This window comes from Hypanus sabinus, chromosome 14 (assembly GCF_030144855.1).
Source record: "Hypanus sabinus isolate sHypSab1 chromosome 14, sHypSab1.hap1, whole genome shotgun sequence".
NCBI lineage: Eukaryota > Metazoa > Chordata > Chondrichthyes > Myliobatiformes > Dasyatidae > Hypanus > Hypanus sabinus.
In genome coordinates, this window is record NC_082719.1 from 45,972,417 (window position 1) to 45,999,130 (window position 26,714).

Below are 26,714 nucleotides of genomic sequence, written 5' to 3' on the forward strand. Positions count from 1 at the left end.
GAGCAAGGATATAGGCCGATAGGATGCACATTCAGTGGGGTCTTTATCGTTTTTAAGAATTAGAGAAATGGAGGCATCATAAAAAGATTGTGGTAATTTACCTAGAGTTAATGCATCTTTAAAAATTTTACAAAGCCAAGGAAAGAGTATAGAAGAAAAGGATTTAAAAAATTCCGCAGTATAACCATCCGGACCAGGGGCTTTACCTGAATTCATTGAAAAAATAGCCTCTTTTATTTTGGTTTCTGTAATAGGCGCGTCTAGAAATACACTGTCTTCTGTTGTTAATTTCGGGATATTCAATTTTCTTAAAAATTCATCCATTATGGAAGAATCCTCAACAAATTCTGATTGATATAAAGAATTATAAAAATCTTAAAAGGCTTTATTTATCTCTTTATGATCAATCATCAAAGTGCCATCTTGTTTACGAATCTTGGTGATTTGTCATTTAACCAAAGCAATTTTCAATTGATTAGCCAATAATTTGCCAGATTTATCTCCATGTACATAAAACTGGGTTCTAGATTTAATTAACTGATTTTCAATCGAAGAGGATAATACAAACTATGTTCTGTTTGAAGTTCAACTGTTTTTTTATAAAGTTCTTTACTGGGGGACACTGAATAAATCTTATAAATTTCTTTAATTTTATCGAACAATATTAATATTTCAGAATTAGTTCGTTTCCTAACTCCAGCAGAGTATGAAATAATCTGCCCACGAATAAATGCTTTAAAAGTGTCCCATAATGTTCCAGTAGAGATATCTTCTGTAGAATTTGTTGAAAAAAACAAATCAATTTGTTGTTTAATAAAGTTAAGAAAGTCTGAGTCCTGCAGTAAAATAGAGTTGAACCTCCAAGATTTAGCATTAGAAGATGAATCCATTGTCTTAATAGATAACTTCAAAGGTGCACAGTCAGAAATGGTAATGGAATCATATTTACAATTGATAACATCTGTGACTAAACAATGGTCAATAAAGAAGTAGTCAATTCTTGAGTAATTATGATAAACATGAGAGAGGTATGAAAATTCTTTATCGTTAGGGTGTAAAAATCGCCAAATTTCAGAAATTCCAGAATCAACCATAAAGGAATTAATAAGAGAGGCCGATTTATTCGGAAGAACCTGGGTGGGCTTAGATCTATCCATTGAAGGATCCTAATGGTTAGTTCCAGCAGAACCAATTTACGTTGGACATTGCTAGATAATATACAAAGGTATGAAAATATATTCACAGGCTTGATGGGTTACTTTGGACAATCCATATTTGTTGATGGGTTATCTCACTTGCATTTGTTGTTGCATTGGCCATTACTTCATCCAAGGAAGTATGTTTTAATTGAACTTAAAAACAAGCTCCATTGTTGATTCATCCTGACCTACAGATTTGTTTATTCATTTTGAGGATCTGGGTGTTGCCAACAGTGCTATTGCTTTTGAAAAAACAGTGGTGAGCCACTTTCTTGAACCACTGTTTGCATTTATTAATGGTACTGTGGAGGAGGAGGAGGAGGAGTTCCAAAATTTAAATGGTAACAGTCATAAGTCAAGCTGGTGTGTGACATGAAAGGCATGTTTCCATGTGCCTTCTAGATGGTGCAGGTCATCAGTTAGAGAAGTGCTGTTGGAATAATGTGGGTGAGTGTTTTTTGGCGTGCTGTGTAGCACCATGACAGAATGAGTGTTCAGTGAGATTGATAGGGTGCCATTGAAGTGGCCTGCCTTGTCTTGTTTTGTGTTAGGGTTCTTGGAAATTTTTGACACTGCACTTATCCAGGCAAGTTGGTGGAGGAAATATCTTGTGGAGGGGTGGTTATAAGGTGAACAATTCAGCACAGGATACCCAGACTTTGAGTTATTCGTGTAGGATTTATGTAGCTGGTCAGCTTGAATTTCTGGTCACTTGGAACCCCAAAATTTTGATGGCGGCAGGCTGAGCAATAGGACAGGTGATTAGATTCACTCTTGCTGGAGATGGTCATTGGCAGGTACTCTAATAATACAAATGATCATTGTTGCTCTCTGAACATTGTCCTTGCAGACTTGGACTGCATCGTTTGCTGAGGGATTGTGTTTGGAACTGAACATTGCCCAGTCATCAGTAAACATCACCGTTTCTGATTTAATAATGAAAAAAAGGTCATTAATATAGCAGTGTAGAATACACCCCGAGGAGTTCTGACTAAGATGACTGTCCTCTAATAACCATAACCATTTTTCTTTGTGTCTGGTATGACTCAAACCATTGGAGTATTTTCCCTTTGACACTCATTGACTTCTCTTTTGCTTTGATAACAATGGCAGCGGCTCTCAGCTTACTTCCATGCATCCATCAGCCTGTAGAGCACCTTAGCATTGCCATACCTCAATGTTGCCCCAAGGAACAGGGCATTGTGGCTGCACAATTTTAACTCAGTCATACAGACATCATCACAGAAATGAAGCTGATCATAGGCCAACATTATTTCCATGAGTTCCTAATACACTAACATTAGCCATAAATGCAACATTTTATGACAATCTTTAATAGATTATTTAGGGATGTAATATACAGCTTCAGGAAGACCAAGGAGATCCATTTTTGACATGATCCCATTGAATTAAGGAGGAAGTAGAGCAGAAGAATGACCTAGAATCGTATCCCTTTAGGACATTGAAACAATTTTAAAATTCTTGGACAGATCAGAGGGGGCAGTGGTACAGTCTGCCAAGGTCACAAAGCTTTCTGTAATCTGTTTCTTATTGCACAGCCTATCCAAGGCATGAAGCAAGTCGAATGAGAGCTGCTTCGGTTCCAGTCTGCTTGCTTGTTGCTGCAGCCTGTGAATTATGAGTGAATTATTGCTGCATTACTTTTTACACCATTTTTCTAAATAACAAGAACAAATATCTGTTAAGATGAACCTTTTTTTCTAAGATGGTTTTTTTCCCTTTCAGTTTCCTATGTTTGTCTGAAGCCTCAATCAAACATCTTGGAATAATTGCACAGTTACACTCAGCAGTTCCTGCACTGCCAAGTTATGATTCCCTGCTGTATTCAAAGTATGTTCATGTAGTCAAAGCAATTTCACTTGAAGTAGGAAGTTCAGTTATATCTTTTATGAATAAAAGACTTAAGGATATTCCAAATCATCTCAGAAATAATTGTTTATTTTAGAAGCCCAGTTATTGTTGACAAGTTGGCAAATAAGGTAGCAAAGTTTTGCACAGCAAAATTTCATGAGCAGTTTATGGATAAATATTATGTAACCTTCTGTTCTAGATTGTTGAGATTAGAAGAAGAACTGCGACTATCTTACTGATCCATAGCAAACAATGACTTTTTGTGTCCAATTGAGTAGGATGGCAGGGTCTTGATTGTGTGTCTTATCCAAAAGGCACGATGTCCAGACTTTCAGCACTTATTCAATCCTGTCAATAGCATGTTTTGCAACCTCTTCTGGAAATTCAACTAGCCACAATGGAGAATGGCAGGTTCTGATGCTATCATAGGTTTTCTTTTAGTGATTTTTGCAGTTATGCTGTTGACTATAGTATGTAGTTTTTGATGCCTGCTACAATATGTACCCATCATACTCAATGAAAGCATATCTGTTACTGCTTTGTAGTAGCACACAACTCGTGAGTAGCATTGTAATTTTCTAATCCTGGTTAAGACTATTGAAACCAAGAGTGACAAATCATTGCAAACTGAATGAGTAACCTCTACGAATAATTTGATTATAAAAATTACTTTTGGTGATTCTGGCATGTTAATACTATTTACATTGAAATCCACTAGTTTAATTTTAATGGAGGATTTAATAGGTTTATTTTAAATGGCCTAAAGTGGTGGAGAGAAGAACTTGATTATACAGAGTATCTATTCAATCACTGTTTAGTTGCAACCTCCAAGAATTAATACTAGAGATTTAATTACATTTTCAGTAATTACATTTCAGGAAATAATTTCATGATTTTTTTACTTAACAAAGACTTGCATGTTTAATCATGGATTGTATGTCGAAGTGGTTTGATTTTTAAATTAGTCTTTGATTATGGTATGAACAGGATCAGCACCTGAAAGGGAGAAGTAGTTTTTTTCTGTTCAGGTCAGGCAGTGTACAGAATTAAACTTTTGGCAGTAGCATCGTTTTCCTTCTTGTGTCTGGGAGCCAGACCTCAGCAACGGACATTGGCAGCTGTGCAATGTTTATCCAAGGTAATTGTACTCCACCTAGCTGCAGTGCACACAATATGATCATTCATTGCTAAACGATAATCAGTCAGACTTACAGGATTTATTTTTCAGTTTTGATAATAATGTCAGTAAAGCACAGCCTCGTTAAACTGGTAGGAATAAGTGTGACCTGATTTTTTTTAATGTGCAATTACTTTTTGATGCTATTTTCACTTTAGCACGATATGGAGGGCTCTAGAACTAATCAGTACAAAGCTTATGTGTAAACAAGGGATGAGCCAAATGTTGCACTTCCTTGTTATAAAGTAAGTGTTTAAGAACTTTTAGATAAGCCGATTAGGCACTTTTCCCTGCCATTATTCCAGTAATTTAATGGAACTGTAATCAGATTGGATCAAATGGTTGAACTCTGATTTAATGGTTGAATATTTTTGTTGGCTGTTACTGAGGTACCAAGGCTCAACTAAGTTATGGAGCATTAAAATATTGCACCTGAATAACTATTGAAAACATGTCGTGAATTTAGTGGGTGCATGGAGATGGGTTGTGGGAAAAAGATTTTTTTAAACTTTGTAACTTTTTTTCAATTTGTACACAAATTATTAAACCAGATATTTGCTGAAATATGCCTCTAAATGAAATACAATAGATTCTGGTTAATTGGGTCATCTGTTTGTTTGGGACAACTCTGAAAGAACACAAACTAACTGAGAAAATGGCTGGGTTTTCCTTCGTTTATTTGGGACACTGTGCAGTTTAATTAGGACAGGAGACAGTTGCCAAACAATTTCTAACTAACATCAGTTGCGTCACTTGAGCGACCATTAGAAACTGCACCGTGCTTGCAGCGAACAGTTTCTAAATAGATTCGATGGTGTGTGTTTGTGTTTAAAAAGCAGTGATTCTTGTCACCGTTTGTTACATTTGTGGTGCTGCGAAGCTGGGTTACCATGAATAACAGACACGAGAGGCGGAGAGGTGACGAACAAACTCACTGCTGTTTATTTTTACTTGTAATTCACCTACCCAGAATGCCCTCTCACAAGACACAGCACACAGGGAAGCTTGACAGTAACCTGTAAGTGTCAAATATACATGAATATATAACATATCCCTCTCCCTTATTTTAAAGGTAACTCCCCCTTCCCATACACAGATCAGCTGCTGAACTATTAACATTCAGTTTTTTCTAAACTAGGGAAAGAGGGCTAACTACCTTGATTCCAGACATAACCATGGGTGTTATTCTGCAGCATGTGCTGAGGGTTAGTCACTAAACTGGAGCTTCCATCTGCCAGGAGGCAGCCAGTTCCTGTGAGGCTACCAATGACCCGGGGGTGATGCCAAAGTCATTTTATCTCTTGGTGGTGTATGTATAGATCTTGGCTTGGGTACTGCAATGTCACAGATGATGGGGGAGCACTGGCTGTGTCATTTGATCTGAGCAGAGGTTCTGCAGTCGTTGTCTCAGAATCTGCCTCATTTCTGCAACTGGATCTGGATTGGTCAGTTTGTGTTGGTTTTCACTAGCCTCAGAATTGGGCAACAGCTGATCAGCATGTCTTCTCCAGGGGTCGTGGTTACTATTTCCACTGTGTATGATACAGGATGAGTCTGTGCCACCATCATTTGCTTTTTGAGGATGTGACTAAACACATTGATGAAGGAAGAGCAGTAGATGTAGTGTATATGGATTTTAGCAAGGCATTTGATAAGATACCCCATGTAAGGCTAATTGAGAAAGTAGGGAGGCTGGGGATCCAAGGGGATCTTGCTTTGTGGATCCAGAGCTGGTTTGCCCACAGAAGGGAAAGAGTGGTTGTAGATGGGTCACATACTGCATGCAAGTCGGTGACCAGTGGTGTGTCTCAGGGATCTGTACTGGGACCCCTACTCTTTGTGATTTTTATAAATGACTTGGATGAAGAAGTGGAAGGATGGGTTAGTAAATTTGCTGATGACACAAAGGTTGGAGGTGTTGTGGATAGTGTGGAGGGCTGTCAGAGGTTACAGCAGGACATTGATAGGATGCAAAACTGGGCTGAGAAGTGGCAGATGGAGTTCAACCCAGATAAGTGTGAGGTGGTTCATTTTGGTAGGTCAAATATGACAGAATATAGTATTAATTGTAAGACTCTTGGCAGTGTGGAGGATCAGAGGGATCTTGGGGTCCAGGTTCATAGGACACTCAAAACTGCTGTGGTTAAGAAAGCATATGGTGCATTGGCTTTCATCAATCATGGGATTGGGTTTAGGAGCCGAGAGGTAATGTTGCAGCTATATAGGACCCTGGTCAGACCCCACTTGGAGTACTGTGCTCAGTTCTGGTCACCTCACTACAGAAAGGATGTAGATACCATAGAAAGGGTGCAGAGGGGATTTACAAGGATGTTGCCTGGATTGGGAAGCATGCCTTATGAGATGAGGTTGTCCTTGGAGTGACGGAAGATGAGAGGTGACCTGATAGAGGTGTATAAAATGTTGGGAGGCATTGATCATGTGGATAGTCAGAGGCTATTTCCGATGGCTAAAATGGCTAGCACGAGAGGGCACAGATTTAAAGTGCTTGGAAGTAGATACTGAGGAGATGTCAGGGGTAAGATTTTTTATGCAGAGAGTGGTGAGTGCGTGGAATGGGCTGCTGGTGACGGTGGTGGAGGCAGATACGATAGAATCTTTTAAGAGACTCCTGGACAGGTACATGGAGCTCAGAAAATAGAGGGCTATGGGTAACCTTATGTAATTTCTAAGGTAAGGACATATTTGGCACAGCTTTGTGGGCTGAAGGGCCTGTATTGTGCTGTAGGTTTTCTATGTTTTTATGTTTCGATCATCACAGGTATTCATTCCAGAGATGTAGTTCTGGGCAAATACTCTCTCCTGTTGTGAAACTTCTTTAGCATGTGTCTGCATAGGTTTTCTGCTCATTTAGAGAAATCTGTTTTGTGTTTGGAGTCTTCAGCAAGTCAAGCAGGGTGAGAAGCTGTCTTTTCATCAGTGCAGTGGCTGGAGCAATTTTGTGGTGGCATGCGGTGTGTTGTGGTATGTCGGCAAGAACGTGCTGAGACACTGCTTTAGGGATTCACTTCCTAACAAAAACCTGAGGACTTGTTTCATTGTTTGTATGAACTGTTCAACAGGGCCGTTATGCTGGGTGATATAGTGTTCACTTGATGTGCCGAATACCATTTGCTTCCATAAATGCCTTGAACTCTTCAGACAGGAGTTGTGGGCCATCGTCACTCACGAGCTGTTAAGGAAGCCCAAAACGGTTAAAGGTGGAACGCAGCTCCTCAGTGCATTTTTCAGATATAGTGCTCTTCATGGTGGCAGACTCAGGCCATTTGCTATGTGCATCCACCATGACCAAGAACTTCTGGCCTTCTACAGGTCCTGCAAAAGCCATGTGAATCCGATGGCATGGTTCTTCAGGCTATTTGCGTGGATGCAAAGGAGCAAGTTGAAGAACATTTCTCACTTGTTGACGACGTGGGCATGCTTTGGCCTTCCCTTCAATTGTAACATACAGTCATGACCACCGGGAATAGCTGCGTGAGTTTTCTTTCATGCACACTATGCTACACTATGCATGTAGCTCGTAAAGCACTTACTTTCTTAATGGTGGAGGAATGACATTGTAAACATCCTGCTTGGACTGTGAGCTCCTTCCATCCAACCTGATAAGGTTTTAATGCTAGATTGGCACTCCTTTCCATTTGTGTGTTACCATGTCCACCGCTTTAGATAGAACAGGGTCGGCACATTTTTGCTTCTTGACTTGTGCCACAATTATCGGAGCTGTAAGTTCTTCCTTGAAGTAAAAGATCTCCTTCAGGGATGGCTCTGGAGCTGTAACAGCTAAGGAAAGTCTGGATAGTCCAACAGCATTTGAATGGTGCACAGACCTCCTGTACTTTATATCGTACTGATGTGTAGATAGTAACAGAGCCCAACGTTGCACTCAACGAGCAGTCAGGGAAGGAATGTGGATCAAAACCTGGTATCAAGTGGCAATGATCTGTCAGTAGTATAAATTGTCGACCAAAGAAGAACTGATGGAATTTCTTAACTCCAAAGACAATTACGAGTGCTTAATGCTCAATCTGTGCAGAGTGGCTTTCTGCCTTGCTTAATGTCCTTGATACAAAAGTGATTGGATGCTCTTCTCCTGATGATGTGACATGCAAGATGATTGTCCCCACACCATAGGGTGATATGTCACAGGCCAACTGTATGGGCAATGATAGGTTGAGGTATGTGAGGGCTTCTGACTGTGACAAAGCTGCTTTGGCCTCATCACAGCGATCTGTCCACTTTCAGTGTGTTGATTTATTTAAAAGCTCATGAAGCGGTTTCAGCATGCTAGCTAGGTTAGAAACAAACTTTGTGTAGTACATTAGTAGTCATAAGAAAGATCTTAATTGTCTTATGTTCTGTGGTGATGGGGTCTCCACGATTACGTTCATCTTTGATAGTGCGTTGCGAAGCCCTGAGTTGTTGATCACATGGTGCAAGTATTTACTTGAAGGACGAAAGAACTCATACTTGTTCTTCTGGACCTTTAGTCCATTTTCCTTGAGTCTTTGTACTGTAGCATTAAAGTTTTGTAGGTGTTTAACCTCACTTGCCCCATCACTGAAATGTTCCCACATCTGATGGATTCACTTTCAAGGATGCTTCATCTAATGTTTTTCATATTTATTTATTGTTTATTTATTTATTATTATTATTTCTTTCTTTTTGTATTTGCACAGTTCGTTGTTTTTGCACACTGGTTGAACACTCAGTTGGGGCTGCCTTTCATTGATTCTATTATGGATTTATTGAGTATGCCCTCAAGAAAATGAATCTCAGGGTTGTGTATGGTGACATATATGTACATTGATAATACATTTATTTTGAACTTTGTTCACATTCAGCCAAGTAGCTTTGCACCCCTATCAACCCACTCAGGATCTGGTCAATTGCTCACTGATAAAGTACAGGATTCAAGGTGATGCCACATGGAGGCCTTCGATACCTTGTGAGTCACTGTGGTCAACGGTTTCTGTGACTCTGAATCCACATGCATCTGCAAGTATGCTTGACACAATACTAAATGTCTGTCCTCTGGCTAGTCCTGCAAAGATCTCATCAATTTTCAGCGGTAAGAATCAGGTTGATGGTTGCCTTGAACTCTCCACAAAGCCTTAAAGATCTATCCCTTTTTAGGACTGGACCCATTTAAGTTGCCCAATTACTTATACACACTGGTTCTAATACCTTACTCTGGACCAGTCTTTCCAATTCAGCTTCTACCTTTAGTTTGAGGGTGTATGGAACAGGTTTTGCCTTTAGGAATTTGGCTGTTATGTCAGTGATTACTTTCATGCCGTCCAGTTCTCTGTTGAAAACTTCTGCATGTTTCTTCAATACCTCTCATTGACCGGTGCTCCCACTAATCAAGTGCACTTCATGCTGGTTTAGTTTGAGCTGCACCAACCACAAGCTGCCCAGATGTGCTAGGTAACCATCTTTAACAACATACAATGGAAGTTTCTTTCCTTGTTCATTAATCTCCACTTTAGCATATCCTGTTCTGCTCACCAGTACAACCTCACCAGTGTAAGTCTTTAAAATCAACTTTGCCCCTTCTGGGGTGAGATGCTGCAATTTCTCCTTGTAATCTGCCTTTGATACCACCTGTGTTACTGCACCATCTTCTTCCACCTGCATCTTATTTTTTTTGAGAACACATACTTTTTTTGCTGAAAGGAACAAAGGAATAAATATTGTGTGTGGACTTGTCACCTCATTGCTGGTTGTTATATTTGAGGTACTGGGAATAACACGCATGAGAGTTGGAGAGGTGAGGATAAAATGTGCCCAGAATGTCCTCTCACATTATGTTCAGTATGTAACACAACCTGTATGGGTAAAAATATACATTTTAGCGTGTTGCACCAGACGGTCAGCCATTCTTGTCTGGTGCATGGTGTCAGGATTGGTCTCCTTTCGGATTAACCGGGTCTCGATATGAATGTTCCTGACTCACCCTTATTTTTTTTATGAGGCCGAGTGGCTAGCTCAACGCTCAACCCAGCAGGGATGGGGGTGGCCCGACTGGATTCAGACTCGGGAGCCTTCGCTCTGCAGTCCGGTGCTGATGCCATTGTGCTACCAGCTGGCCAAAATATGCATGAAAACATAACACTGATATATGGCACAAAATAAGCAGAAAGAAAATTCAGAACTGTTTTTGCTCATTGTGGTTTCGATCATTGATGCTGGGAGATGCCAAAAATGGCTGGGAGTTAAAATGAAATTATATCACTACTTCAAAAAGTTAGGAATTATAAAGAACTTGAAGCTATTGACCGTCATCTTGAATGTTAAAATGAAAATGAAGATTTGGAGGATGCAGTTGTCAAAAGCACTCTATGAAAGCAGTCCATTATCTGCTCTAGGTGCCTGCGCTGATTTTGTTCATTTACAGTCAAACCAAAGAACATGGCAGAGTACACTGGGTGAAATCCTCTGTCGATAACTACTACAAACTAATACACAGTTCTGTAGTACGGTTCTAATTTGTTCTGTATTTCATTTCAATACACAATTTGTTACTCAGTTAAACAAAGTAATTCATCTTTTTTATGCCTTTTTACCTTTCAATTTCCATAAAACCAGCTAATTGGGACAGCCACTTAATTAGGACATAATGTACTAGTCCCAATGTGACCCAATTAACTGAAATCCACTGTAGTTACACGCGTTCCATAACTCAAATGGCTCAATTCTGACCTTATAAAAATGTAAGCAAAACTTCTGTATTGAAAATGGCAGTATGTTTTTTAGCTTTCAAGGCATGTCCTCAAGTGGTTTTAAGGTAAGCCACAAAGTTATTCAAGAGATATTTTTTGCTGGTGATTAACATTTCTGTAATTCACTTTTCATAACTTCTGAAAAAGATTGGTTGTTCTGCAGTTTGTTTGTGCTGCTGACGTGAACTATGGAAGAACTTGGCACAGCCTAGTTTTTCAGTCTTGGCATCTCTGGGATGTCATTAGTAGATTAAACACTTTTATAAGGCTTTATTCAAGCAATTTAGCAAAATTATAATCCAATTGGATCATTTGATTAATCTGGGATAATTTTGCTGGCTGCTTCTGGACCACCAAAGTTCAGTCACATCACTGAGAAATTACATCTCACTACTGAAGAGACATCAGGGGCTTATTGAAGTGCATTGTGAGTGGCACATTCAGATCTGGTTATTTTCTTACATTTCCCATTTTCCATGGTGTTAATATTTTTGTGATGTTACCAGCACTGATATGTGCACCACTAATGGTTGCTAAGGGACAACTTTCTTCACATGGGTTGTCATAATAGAAGTGTTGCTCTGAAATCAGATTGCAAATCTATTGTTAGAAATTGCTAGTGAGTAAATCTAGAGTGGAATGTGCTTCCTGAAGATCATCTGATAGTATTGAGTGACTGAGATATGTTAAAATTACTATGTCATGTTAACTTGTGAGAAACTAGTTCTTTTACTCGATTAAACTATATTGTAATATATTCCGTGACAATGGGATTGATGTCATTTGCAAATGATACAAAGATAAGTAGAAGGGCAGATAGTATTGAGGAAACAGTGATTCTCCAGAAAGCAACACACACAAAATGCTGGTGGAACGCAGCAGGCCAGGCAGCATCTATAGGATGAAGTACAGTCGACGTTTCGGGTCAAGACCCTTCGTCAGGACTGACGGAAAAAAGAGATAGTAAGAGATTTGAAAGTGGGAAGGGGAGACCCGAAATGATAGGAGCAGACAGGAGGGGGAGGGATGAAGCTAAGAGCTGGGAGGTTGATTGGCAAAAGGGATACAAGGCTGGAGATAGGGGTGTATCACAGGACGGAAGGCCTTGGAAGAAAGAAAAGGGGAGGGGAGCATCAGAAGAAGATGGAGAACAGGCAAGGAGTTATTGTGAGAGGGAAAGAGAGAAAGACTTGGACAGGTTAGGAGAGTGAGCACAGAAGTGACAGATGGAGTACAGCATGGGGAAGTGTATGGTCATGGTTTTGGTGGAAGGAGTGAAGGCATGGTCTATTTTCTAAATGGGCAGAGTTTTCAAAAATTGGACGTGCGAAGAGACTTGTGAGTTCTAGTTTAGGATTTCCTAAAGGTTGGCTTGCAGGTTGAGGACTAGAATATGAAAGCAAGGATGTAATGCTGAGGCTTCATTATCTGTAGTTCGACCACATTTGGAGTGTTGTGTGCTGTTTTGGGCCACATCTCTAAGAAGGATGTGCTAGCATTGGACAGGATTCAGAGGACGTTTGCAAGAATGATCTCAAGGATGATAGGGTGTGATCAATGTTTGATCTCGTTGAAAGCTACCGAATATTGAAAGGCCTGGATAGAATGGATATGAAATGATGTTTCCAGGAGCGGGAGTGTCTAAGACCAGAGAGCACAGCCTCAGAATAAAAGGATGTCCCTTTAGAACAGAGGTGAGGAGAAATTTATTCAGCATGAGGGTGCTTAATCCGTGGTTCTCATTGCCAAAGATGGATGTGATGGCCTTCATTGGGCAAACTTAAAAGTAGAGATTGAAAGGTTCTTGATTAGTAAGGGCATCAAAGATTACAAGGCATGGGCAAGAGAATGGGGTTAAGGGAGAATAATAAATCAGTTGTGATGGAATGGTGGAGCAGACTCAATGGGCTGAATGGCCTAATTCTGCTCCTGTGTTTTATGGTCCTACATTTATTCTGCTAAACTTGTAAGTGTGAATTCTCCTTGTGTTAGGTAGGTTTACAGCAGTAGATTGACTCCATTGATGGGGGATAGAGGGAGCATTGATACATCATCTGCAATGTAACATCTGGAATATGGGCTTATTTTAACCAAAGCTATTTGGGATATCTTTAAGGTGTTCTCAGCTGACATGATGAATTGAGGGACCAGGGAGCACTGATATGTTTGTTCCTGCATTGTTTTAGTGATCTTCTTTATACGTCAGGGACTGTTGGTTATTTTCCAGACTTTGTTCTATCGGTGACATTGATCATTTCATGATGATACTCCATTAAAACTAAACATCAATGCTTGTTGGTTAGCCAAATTTCCTTTTTCTTTGTTCATGTGGAAACAAACTTTCAAGTGGCCGTGATAACACAGTGAGGCTTCCAGGTAAGATGGTGGCACACTCAGCTGCAGTGGCTACTCTGGGTTCAAACAAAGGTGTATATGTTCTTTCTGTGTGTCTTCCTTTATGTTGCGAGTCCTTGATGGATACTAAGAGCATCAAGTGCTGCAGGACAATCCCATCAGCGAGTTGCTCGATCGCAATGGAGCTGGATTTATTGTGTAACATTGATGTGTTGTCACCGGAACTTGTTGCATATTATTGTGTTTTAAAAGGTGCACAGTGCAACAATAGGTACAAGTGATTGTTTTGGACATTTTTATTCAGATTGCAAGATCTTATTGGACATGGTCAACATAAAATACTGTAAGTCTAGTTCTCTGATTCATTGACAAGACTGATAGTGGAGGAGCTGTGTTGCTTTAGTTGTGGCAAGGTCTTGGCCTAGGCCATGGGTTCGCCTGCCACAGGTGCCCAGGACAGGAGACACCAAAACAGTGTGGGAGAGTCTCTGGGGGAGGGGGGGGAGACATTGGAATTTGTCCTTGTTTGGGGGTGTGTCCCTCCTGTTGGGACTGCTCTCCAGAGGTTTTGCTCGGTGGACGAACAAGCTGGACCAGGACAACATGCTGTAAATCTACAGCCATGCCACTCAAGGACTTGGGCTATATCTATTTTCTTTGTAACTGTATGTTTATGTGAAATTCTAACCATATGTGCTGTTTGTGCAATGTGTTGCTGTTGGTAATGTGTTTTGCATCTTGGCCTGGAGGAATGCTGTGTAATTTGGCTAAATTCATGTATGGTTAAATTATAATTAAACTTGAACTTGAACTTAACATGTGCTCTACTTTTAAACCAAATCATGATCCTGTTGCTTTGCATATATGGGCAATTAGATTGTTCTAACTGAATAAAGTAGCTACTGTATGATTTCTTTTACTTTTTCCATCTGTTCCTTTCTTAGTAAAGATATAATTTATAGTGTAATGCTGAAGGAGGCAGGATTGCAAGAGAAGTCTTGTACACTTCGAAGGAGAATGAGGCATTTTCTATTTTCCTCCAGGACTAGGTTCAGAGGGGGCAGAGAATCCTCTGAGCTTCAAATACAGTGAGGATCAACCTCATTTGACACAACTGTTTCGTTAAGCACCCTGACCGTTCATTGTAGTCCATCACTGATTCAAAGCCTGCCATGACTGTTCCCTGTACCCAATAGATGGCAGCAACTCATCAAGTTTTCTTAACTGTCCCAAGGTAACATCTTGATCTGAATAACCTAGAAAGATAGGAGTACCTGGCATTTGGCAAAGGGGAATCCAAGTCTTAAGAATAAATTCCCTCTTTCCAGTGGGCTTACTGATCAACCACATTGTAACCCTCCTTCACTTCAAGCACCGTTGCCAGTTCTGTTACTGTAATGCACAGTAAACATTGATACCTCAACAATTATCTGGAGCCCATGACTTCAGCACACCATGAAGTATTCAATGTGCAGTTACTGCTGACAAAACAATTGAAGATGAATTTTGACCCCAATTATCTCAATGACAACAACAATTATGAGTGAGAGTGAACAGAAGCTATTGTTTCCTGAAGAGTGGCATTTTAGGTTCCAGATTAAACTTTGGTTGCTGTAGCACTCATGCAAATCATGCTCCCTTATTCTCTTAAATTGTAATCATAGCATGATCTTGTATTTTACTTGCATTAAAATAGATAACAGTTTGGTTCCATGAGATTGAAAAAAAAACCCACTTTCGGTGCACTGTGTCTTGGATTTCAGCAAATAAGCATTTGCAAATAAGTATTGCAGTCTTTCAAATTTCCTTTGCTACGTCAGAATGTTTAAGATGGCTGCATAGTTGCAGAAGTAGTGAATTGGTTGGTCCAAGTAAGCCAGTGAATTCCCGGGTGTACTCCACTATTGGGCTTTACATATGTAGAATCATGTCTTGCCTCAACTCTACAGCAGAGATGATGTAAGAACAGCACACCCATTCATTTTAATGGAGGGAAGTGGATATGAAAGAGAGAGATAAATATATTTTGAATTTGCTTTGATGTTTTACAGTGATGAAAATTGAATGTGATCTAATTTTTATTTTACACTCTTACCTTTGAATTCTTAATTGATTTGAAGTTTGTTTGGCTGTTAATGAAAGTCAGAGACATTAAGTTTTAACAGCTGACAGAGCTCAGGGGATATGGCTGTGCCAGTTTTTAAAGTATTGGGTGTGGGGTTTATTTTGGAGCACTCAATACTTTTCAGTGCACTTAAAAGCCCAGCAATTGGTAGGCAATTGTACATGTTAAACACTATTTAGGTCATGTTCTAATAACCGGAGATTAAGGAAATGATTTTGGATTTGTTCGATGCTGGATGTACATTAATAATGTTAATTGAACAATCGTGATCTAAGTCAAGTCAAGTTCAAGTTTATTGTCATCTGACTGTATATGTACACAACCAAATGAAACAACATTCCTCTGGACCACAGTGCACCCACAAAACATATATCATACACCGCACATAAAACAAAATATTACCACAAATAATAACGTATAATTCAAAATGTAGTGTGCAGCACAGATAAATCAGACCTAATCACAGGATACTGTATAATGGTTAATTAACCTACCCAGTACATCTTTGGACTGTGGGAGGAAACCAGAGCACCAGGGGAGAACCCACGCATTCAACAGGGAGGACAAACAGAGATTCCTTACAGAAAAGCGCCACAATTGAACTCCAATCTCTGGAATGTCCCAGGCTGTAGTACCATCATGCTTACCGTGATGCCCAGATGTGGGTGATCTGGGAGGCATCCCATCTCCCTGATTGCTACATCTGTGGAAAGTGCACCCAGCTGCAAGTCCTTGGAATGTAGAAGGTTGAAAGGAATTTTGATAAAGGTATACACAATTACAAGGGGTATAGAAAAGGTAAATGCAAGCAGGCTTTTGCCACTGAGGCTGGACGGGATGACAGTTAGAGGTCATAGGTTAAGGGTGAATGGTGAAAAATTTAAGGGTAATGTGAGGGGAAATTTCTTCACTCAGAGGATCGTGAGAGTGGAATGTGCTGCCGGCATGTGGTGCATACGAGCTCAATTTCAGCATTTAAGTGAAGGTTGGATAGGTACATGGATAGTAAGGGTATGGAGGGCAATGGCCTTGGTGCAGGTCAATGGGAATAGGCAGTTTAAATGGTTTCATCATGGACTAGGTGGGCTGAAGAGCCTGCTTCTATGCTGTACTTCGCTATTACTCTGTGATTCTGACTATCAGGGCTAATAGTGGAAACATGCCTGGAGTCAGAAAAGTGAGGGGAGGTCTGTAATGTATACGAACTTTGGTTCAGTATTTACCCATGAGAGCGAACTTCATAAATGTGAGAACAGCATAAAATCGACTGATATGCTTTAACATGTCAATGTTAGGAAAGAAGATGTGCTGATGATGCACCATCAATAACTCTCGGAGACGGGAGGCAAACAATAGGTTTTTATTAGCTGCAAAAGACCACGATTAGCAGCAAGAGCCCATCACACAACATCCTGGAGACTGAGGGAGGAGCAGTGCCTCCAATCGCCTTTATACATGGGTCTGTGGGAGGAGCCAGTCAGCAGAGGGGTGTGTCCAGACAGGAATATGTAGTTCACCACAGCTGAAGCTTTAGAAAAACATTAGGATAGCTAGGTCTCCGGTGCTGGGTGGGTTAAATTTCAGGTTACTACGGGAAGTGAGGAAAGAGATTGTGGAGCTTTTGCTGATAATATTTGTAATAGGGTTAACCCTGGGAATTATAGACCAGTGTCTCTTTTGCCACTGGTGGGCAAACTATTGGAAAGGATTCTTAGAGTCAGGATTTACGATTATTTGGAGAAGCAGAGTCTGATTAGTTATTTACCTTGACTTTGTGAGAAACAGGACATGCCTCATGAACCTGATTAATTTTTTTGAGGAAATGACAAAGCAAAATGATGAAGATAGATCAGTGGATGTAATGTATATGAATTTTAGTATGGCTTTTGACAAGGTGCCCCATAGTAGGCTCATTCAGAAATACAGGTGCATGGGATCCAGGGAGACATGGCAATTTGGATTCAGAATTAGCTTGCCCACGAAGGGCAGAGGGTGGTAGTAGATGGATTATATTATGCCTGGAGGTTAGTGACCTCCAGGTTACTCCAGAAAGATCTGTTCTGGGACCCCTGCTCTTTGTGAGTTTTATACATGACTTGGATGAGGAAGTGGAAGGCTGGGTTAGTAAATTTGCCACTGACACGAAGGTTGGTGGTGCTGTGGACAGTGTAGAAGTTTGCTGTGAGTTACATCGGCACATTGAGAAGTAGCTGATGAAGTTCAATTTGGAAAGTTGAAAGTGAAGGCAAAGTACGAGGTTAATGGTAGGATTCTTAGCAGTGTGGAGGAACAAAGCAATATTGAGATCCACATTCGTACACCCTCAAGGTTGTCATGCGTTGATAGGGTTGTTAAGAAGGCAAGTGGTGTGTTGGCCTTCATTATTCTGGGATTGAGTTCAAGAACTGCAACATAATGTTATAGCTCTATAGAACTGTGATTAGACTGACTTGGAGTATTATGTTCAGTTCTGGTTGCCTCATTTTGGGCAGAAACGGCCAATACAATGGGGCCTAATTTTAAGGTGACTGGAGGAAAGTATAGGGGGTGGGGATGTCAGAGGTAGTTTTCTTTTCACACAGAGTGGTAGATGCATGGAACGTGCTACCAGGCTGGCGGTACAGGCAGATGCATTAAGGATATTTCTGTGACTCATACATAGGCACATAGATGAAAAAGAAATGGAAGGCTTTGCAGGAGTGAAAGGTTGGATTGATCTTACAGTGGGTTAAAGGGTCAGCAAAATTTTGTGTGCTGAAGGACCTGTATTGTGCTATACCATTCTATGTTATAGGAATGTGCAGGTAAAGTGAATCAGTGTTTATTTAATTGATGTCAATAACCTGATTTTGTCCTTTCCATATGCATACAGTCTTTGTGTTGCTTATTACATATCATGTTAATTAATCTACTTTGTTTAAGTACACTCAGTGGCCACTTTATTAGGCACACCTGTACACCTGCTTGTTAATGCACATGTCTAATCAGCCAATCATGTGGCAGCATCTCAATGCATAAAAGCATGCAGACGTGGTCAAGTAGATCAGCTGTTATTCAGACCCAGCTTCCAAATGGAAAAGTAATATAATCCAAGTGACTTTGACCATGGAACATTGGTGGCATATGGGGTGATTTGAGTACCACAGAAACTGTTGATCTTCAGGGAATATCAGGCACAACAGTCTCTAGAGTTTACAAAGAATGGTGTGAGAAACAAACCAAATCCAGTGAGTGGCAGTTCTCTGGGTGAAAACACCTTGTAAATGAGAGAGGTCAGAGGAGAAAGGCCAGACTGGTTCAAGCTGACAAAGTGATGTGCAGAAGATCATTGAACACACAACACATCAAACCTTGAATGAATGGGTGACCGCAGAAGAACTCACCCATTTCCACTTCTGCACCCAGTGAAGTGCCCATTGCTTGTACTTTAAAACTAGACTGGATTGCAAATGTATGCAAAAAAATGACATGATTACTTCTTTTTCAGTTTGAGCTCTATAGGCTATAAACCAGGGATGAAACAGTATGGCTTTAAAGTTAATCACTTGCACTAAATGTACTGCTGCACACATGCAATCATCCTGTATTAATCTTATTTCTCCAACAGGACAATATTACTTTGTTTTTGAGAGCATGCGAAGAGCTTGGACTTAAGGGATCACAGCTTTTTGACCCAGGTGATCTCCAAGATATGACCAACAGAGCTACTGTCAAGTAAGTAAGGACCAGAATTGGTTATAATGAATGTTTTTAAAAGGTGCGTCGTGCTTTACACATTAAAAAAAGAAAGAACACTGAATATAAAAGCTAATTTGAATTAGTTCTTAGTTCTTGAAATAATAATTGCATAATGCTTGCTTCTGTCATGTGTTGGCACATGGCCAAGTGGTTAAGGTACTCATTTAGTGATCTGAAGGTTGCTAGTTCGAGCCTTGGCTTTGTCCTTGTTCTGCGACAACACTGATGCCAAGCTGTGTGGGTCCTTATGCCCTTCCCTTGAAGGGTGGCATGGAGAGAGGAGACTCAGCTTGGGCAACTGCCAGTCTTCCATTAAAAAAACCTTGCCCAGGCTTGCATCCTGGAAACTTTCCAAGGTGCAAATCGAGACTAACAGAGGCCTACTACTGCTTCTATCATTTAAATAGTAATTAGGAGAATGTATGCACTTTGTGTAAGCTTATCTTAAATCTTGAAATAAGAACCCCGGTGTAAAAATTATTATATCCACTGCTCACGGTACATTTGTGTGATCAGTAAGTTGTAGATATAATAACCCAAAAATAATTGTCAATGTTCTTTTGAGTGGAGAATGGATTTTTAGCCAGCCTTCCTTGAAAAAAAAGTTAATTAAACTTAGCTTACCTTTCTTGAAGTTAATCTCTATCTTTCCCTTTCGTAAATTTTAAAAATTCGTAAGGCAAACTTAATAAATTTTTGTTAAATAATTGGCTTAAGCCAAAATGGGATTTAATTTTTCTAAAGGTATGCTCAGTAGACTTAATTTAAATAAAAGTTCTAAATTGATTTAATTAACGCTATTTCCAACATTAAAATTTATTGATAATTTTGAATAGCAAAGTTACTAAAAACTGGAACCCAAAGCAACAGGAATGAAAATATAGCCTAAGATACAATTTTATACAAGACTTTGAAAACACATTTTCTCACTAAGTGACATGATCAGGCTCAAATATAGGGCTAGCATGTGAAATCTTGTTTATTGTTTGCTGCACAAATACTTGATTCGGGGTCGAACTTGAGATGAGTACACGTGGATTTCACCTTCAACTGAAATGAGACAATATCTATCTTTGCTCTTGATGCTTATTAAACAAGATAAACCTTGCTCAGACATGTAAGCAGTTGAAAGCCGCAGCAAAATATCCATTGCTTTCCTATGAATGGCAGGATACTCTTTTTTCACAGAAATCCGGAACTTGTCCAGGGGCATTTCAGTAAATCTCATCTTAAGTGCATGATCAGACTGCATTTCACAAAGTTCTTTCAAAATCAATTTCTTAGGCTGAGCAGAAGATTCTGAGAAAAGGTCCCTCACCCAGTCATATACTTGTGTTGAAAGGGAGGTAAAATACTGCTCAGTTTTGTTTTGCTATTCTTCCACGTGGTTTTCAATAAGACTTGAGAAACTGTCTGATACCCTTCCTCACTCTCAAGACCAAACAGCTGTGGAATCATTTCAAGTTTTCCTTTACAACATGATTTTTCCAAAGATTCAGTTTCCTTTTAAATCCAAGAATGTTGTCACTTGAAGTCAAAGCATTTTCTCCGGCCCTTGCGGAGACTTGTTCAACTGGGTCATATGATGAAAAATGTCTGCTAAGTAGGCTGGTTTCTGCAGTCATTCCTGTTTAAAACACTGTGCAAAGTCTGGCCTACTATTTTCTTGAAATTACTCCTACAATTCACCTTTCAGCTCAAACACCCTGTTGAGAACTCCTCTGCTAAACCACCGGATTTCTGTATGTAGCAGGAGATCGGTGTGCTCCTTGTCCAAGTTTTCACACAGTTTTTTAAAGATTCACGAGTAAACTGGTCTTTGTTTAATAAAGTTAACCATTTGTAGCATCATCCAGATATTTTTGATTTCTTCTCCAAGTGTTTTTGACACCAACACATATCTGTGAAGAAGGCAGTGAGTTGTGACGTCAGGATTTTCTTCATTTTACAGGAGAAACAAAACTTCTCATGGAGTCAGCCTTTGATAGGGTACCATCAGTGCAGATGCCAACATAGTTCCTCCAAGACGGACCTTTTGTTTCCAGATATGAAGACAAAACATGAAATATATCTTGCTCTTTGCAACAGAAAAAAAAATTTGTGAATTTCACCATCATTTACAAATCTTACAAATGCTACAACATGACATTTATTGGTGAAATCTGTTTGCTTATCAACTTGGAGGGAGAAGCTGTTGTTTTTCAGTTTATCACACAAAACTTCTTCAGCATCTTCTGACATATCAATATGTTGACTCATACTGGTTGAGAGTGGCCACTTTCTCTCCCCAACAGAAACCATGCAAAAACCCATTCTCACGCACACAGAGGACGCATTACAGGCTGCAGTCACAGTTCGCCAAGGCTTCAAGTGATTCCTGGTTAACAATCACTCTGAAGCCCCCTCATGCCATTTACAACCCACATCAAATCACCATTGATGACCACCCTCTCACCACGGTTGAGCAGTTCACCTACCCGGACAGCGTCATCTCGAACAACACTACCATAGTAAGGGACATTGACAATTGACTTGACAGAGCTTGTAATGCCTTCAGGTACCTCCAGAAATGTGTGTGGAAGAACTACCAGCTGCGTCTGTCCAGAAAAATCCAGGTGTACAAGGCTGTCGTCGTCACAACCCATGGCTCTGAACCCTGGGTCTTGTACCACAAGCACATCCAGTTGCTCAAGTGCTTCCATCAGCACTGACTCCACTCCGTCATGAGTATCAACTGGCTGGATAGCGTCTCCAATAATGAGGTCCGGGAGAAGGCTCAACTCCCAAGCATTGAAGCCACATGGCAGCTCTGCATGGTCAACTCCAGGTCACTGAAAGCAGTACTCTAAGGAGAACTCTCTCTGGGCAAGAAAGATAGTGGTGCTCCACACAAGAGGTACAAAGGCCAACTAAACAGAAGCTCTCGCAGGCAAATATCAAGGTCAAGGAGTGGCAGCACCTGGCTTTTGGCAGAGACTGCTGCAGGACACGGAGCAGCCAAGAACTTTGAGGAAACCAGATGAGTGACTGCTGAAGAGAAGAGGAGGTGCAGGAAGGATCCTACTACCCAAGTGCCCACATCCCAGCTGTTCCTGTGTCCCTATGCTCCCGAGCCTGTAGATCCAGAATTGGCCACTATAGTCACCAACAATCGCGCCGTTTCTCCTGAAACCTTTGCAATTTCTTGGACTGCATCTTGTCCTGGCACTTTACCTGCTATAATTTTACATGTTGGCTCTATTAGGTTCTCACCAACTGTGTGACATTTCCTTTTCTAGGTAATAAGTTCTGCCTCCAAATAATGTGCTTCCTGGGTTATTTTACTGACTATGACTTTATTAACAAAAGCTTTACTCTGTTTGTCTTGAAATTCCAATTGTCGTTTAAAATAATCAGCACTGTTACATGTCATGTGGCTGTAATTTGTAATTAAGTGTCTTTTCAATTTCACTGGAGCCATTGCTGTATTTATAAGTTGTTTGCCACAGACTAGGCACAAAGGAAAAAGACAACCTGGATCACCAGTCTAGGTAAAATCCATGGATAAGTAACTTCCATTGCAAAGAGGGATATTTTTGTGTCCATTATTGCTCTAGTACCGTCAAATGACTCAGAAGATAGTATATTCAAAAACTGCCACATTGTACATTCAGACATGTCTGTAAAACAAATATAAAAATGGGCAAGTCTATTCAACACGCAGAAAACACACTTCACACTCCTCTTCAGCCTTCCGTCCTACCCTCCGTACAATACAGTGCTCACCAGTTATCAGCCTACCATCTTTCCCTCCATGCAATACAGTGCTTCACTTGCAATATCAACAGCCTCCCCATCGCGCATCAAAAGCTGAGAATGGACTCAGCCAAATAAACATGGTCCTACTGCGCACTGCCATACTGGGCTGAGAGACCTCTAATGGGTCTGCTCAGTTACTGTCTACCACTATGAGCACTAGCATTACACGTCATGTGTAGTTCAAAAAACAATGTTTAGTTTTTAAAATCACAATCTCTCGTGGAACCCTACAGTTCCGCGGAACCCCAGTTGAGAAACCCTGGTGTGCATGTTTACCAATTACAAGATTTGTTACATCTCGCATGTTTCCTACTAGTAAACTGCACTTCTACCTTTTGTCACAATAATGCTCAGCCTGTATGCTACAGGTTCTTGTTTGCTTTATTATTGGTAAAATTATTATATCTCAGCAATGGCCAGACTTCTGGAACTTGCTTTAAGGTTTCTGCACTTAATGTTACTCACTGTATTTGTGTGCCATATTAATATGCCATTTAATTAATTATGCCAAAACATTGTTAATAAGTAGAATGCAAGTTATTCATATCCATAAATATGTTTCCAACATATTGTTTAGTAAATAGAAAAGTCCTGCTACAAAATGCTACAGAACACAAAATTATTTTGACATATTTATCAGATACAGTTGTATTACAGTCACCATTTACTTCCAATGTGCTCCTTGATTCTGCATTTTATTGTACATGAACTGACAGCTCTATGAATAACAAAAGAAAATATAAACAGGTAATTCGATCTTAGCCATTACAACCCATGTAAATACTGTAAAGTGCAGCAGATGCAAATAAATTATTTTGATTTGAATATAGGCCTCAGCTATACTAGCAAGGTAATTGCAACCTTTTTTACTTTTGTGGATCATAGCACTACGTGAAGTTGGTTGGAGGTGATTCTTCAGTTCATTTGATCACATCCTTCCAGAGCAGTCTCTGAAGCACTTTCTGCCTTCGGCATCTGACATTATTTAAATGAGTCTTGTTCTGGCTTCAACCATAATACTTCATAGTCTGTTCCAGATGTTAATCATACTTCAAGTAAATGGATGTCTTTCTTATACTTATCACATTACCACTGTAAAGACTAAATTCAATTATACAGGAATTATAGTAGGGATATGATGATAATTGTACTGGCTACTGCCTACAGCAACATTGTAAATTAATTATTTTTAATGTATTAATGTTCTTTGATCAGAGCAATTCTTTAATCATATACAATATATTTCATTTTTTTCTGGTCTTACTGATCCTTGGATTACTAGTTCTGCTCCAATTAAACTTATTTTTAAGTTGCTCAAGTTTAGAGATGGAAGGTAATGATTTAATGTAGCCCCAAGGTATACTCAGTCTACTGTAATTAACACAATGCACATGTTATGATTATGGTTCTCTGTGCAAGATACTGACAGTAAGTTACCATATATCAGGCTGCAGAACCAGTGTGGATAACATCACTCACCTCAGCACTGAACCAAATCCACAACCTAGGAATTCACTTTCAAAAACTGTACAACTCATGCTCTCAGTATTTTTATTTTTTAAACATTTTTTCTCAGATCAAGCTGGTAAAACTTGAGGTACGGGTATAGCCAAGCACACTCATTCCTCAACAGATAGGAACTTTCGAACTATTCTAGTGGTGTTTAGTACTGTGGCTTCCTGGAGATTTACATAGATATTATTATGTGGTCGTAATTGTGTAATGCTATTGCACTGTGACTTTGGGATGATGCCAGATGTAGATATTACTGCTGGGACAATGTATACCCACCTCATGTTCCGTACTCTTTCAATTTCCTCTTTTAATTCAACATACCTGGTGCTTTTCACTTATTGATTTCTGTAAGTTATATGTGTTTGGAATGGCTATATCTTTTTAGTAAATTGTTCTTGATTGTTTATCCTGTATTATTATATCTGATTATCCAATCTGTAATAACTCAACTGTATTATTTTCTTCTTATTATTAGTTTTTTAATTTTGTGTTTGCATAGTTTGACCACTTTTACACGTTGATTGTATGTCATTCTGTGAATGCCTGCAAGAAAATGCCTCTCTGGGTAGTATATGGTGACATCTTCGTACAGTACTTCGTTAGTAAATTTACTTTGAATAACTTCAATGACCAGGTTATTCACTTGATTCTTTATTTTTCAGAACATTTGATTGATTTTAGATCAGGTATCCAAAACATTCGGCCTAGACCTTCCCTTAGAGTCCAATATTTTACGTGTAATGTAAGTGAATCTTAACAAAACCCCAACCGTAAGTGTGCATTGTGGTTTGTGTACGTGCGATTGATGTCTGACCTGGGCCTTCTACATAAGAAGCACAGAGGTTAATTGTGACATGAGTTTGAGCCTTCAGCTCTGAGGCAGGTCTTATTTGAAGGCTGGGGCCTGTTTCAGTGTTCATTGATGAGCCTGTCAATTGCTGGGAAGTTCCTGGTGAGTTGAAGAGTCAATGGATTCCAAGATATGTTTGTTCTATAACTTGCATACTTATGGATTAATGCTCTTCCCACTCCCCTCCTACAACTCCTGGTGGCTCTTCATGGTCCCGTGAGTAACTCTGTCTCTGCACTCTCCTTAGTCACACTCTCTCTGGATCACCACCCCAAGCCCTCCCCAGTCTCAATCACACCATCTTTCATCCCAAACATATGCGTAGTGAATAATCTTCTCAGGCTGCACATCCCAGCACTTGCACCCATTCTGCAGCTCTATAAGCTCTCTCCACCACCAGCTTCCATCATCAACCATGCACAGTGACTGAGGTTTACTATAGATTGTGGCAATTCAGAAATACACCTTCCTCAGCCTTTTGCAAACTTCATGCTTGTCAGGAGTGGTTGAGGATGGCCATTCACACCATGGTATTTCATCTCCAGTATGTGATTTAACTCTTGCAAAGTGACTGCTTCCAAGATGATTCCCATTTGCTATCTTAACTTCCTTCCAATGTAGATCCCTGCCAATTAAAATGCCTTTTTGACAAATCAACAATTACGACTTTTCCTCAGACACTCTCCCAACTTACCAGTGCCGTCAGCATCGCACTCCCTCCTTAAACAGGTATACTCGATTACCTCTACACCTGCCTAATTTCTCTCCCTTTCTTAGGTTCTGCTACAGCCCATCACCAAGTAGTTTCGTGAACACTTTTTGGATTTTATGGCACTTACACTACTGAGGAGCTCAAAATTTAGTTTTGTCTAACTCTTTGAAGATTGTATTTTTACTGCTATCTGCTCATTTGGGATAATGCTCAATGGCTGCCTGTAATTTCAGTTGATGACCAAAGAGTTCATCATGAAAATAAAAACCCATAATCCTGGCCAATTTCACCTCTCGTATTTGTGCAGCCGACATTGTGAAGTCTTACTCTTAGCCACCTTTCTCCATGTCTTGTTGTCTTTTAACTACATGTTTAACCTCTGGCTCTCGTACATGACCAAATAATAGATGGCAGCCTTGTATTCCACATCTATTGGAGTTTTTCAAGGATGTAACCAGGAAGTTAGACAAGGGAGGTCCAGTGGATGTAGTGTACCTCAATTTTCAGAAGGCATTTGATAAGGTCCCACATAGGAGATTGGTGGGTAAAATCAGAGCTCATGACATTGGGGGGGAAGATATTGACATGGATAGAAAACTGGTTGGCAGATAGAAAGCAAAGGGTAACGGTGAA

The 26,714-nt window shown here is 39.9% G+C and overlaps 1 protein-coding gene across 9 annotated transcripts in view; it reads left to right on the forward strand.

Annotated features, from left to right (window-relative positions):
• The window catches only part of LOC132404711 (LIM and calponin homology domains-containing protein 1-like), a 365,397-nt gene that overhangs the window by 202,145 nt on the left and 136,538 nt on the right, over nt 1-26,714 (forward strand). For all 9 annotated transcript variants that reach the window (XM_059989090.1, XM_059989092.1, XM_059989096.1 and 6 more), the window contains exon 4: nt 19,076-19,182. In XM_059989090.1, the coding sequence (XP_059845073.1) occupies nt 19,076-19,182 (107 nt within the window). The remainder of the gene's footprint in view (nt 1-19,075; nt 19,183-26,714) is intronic.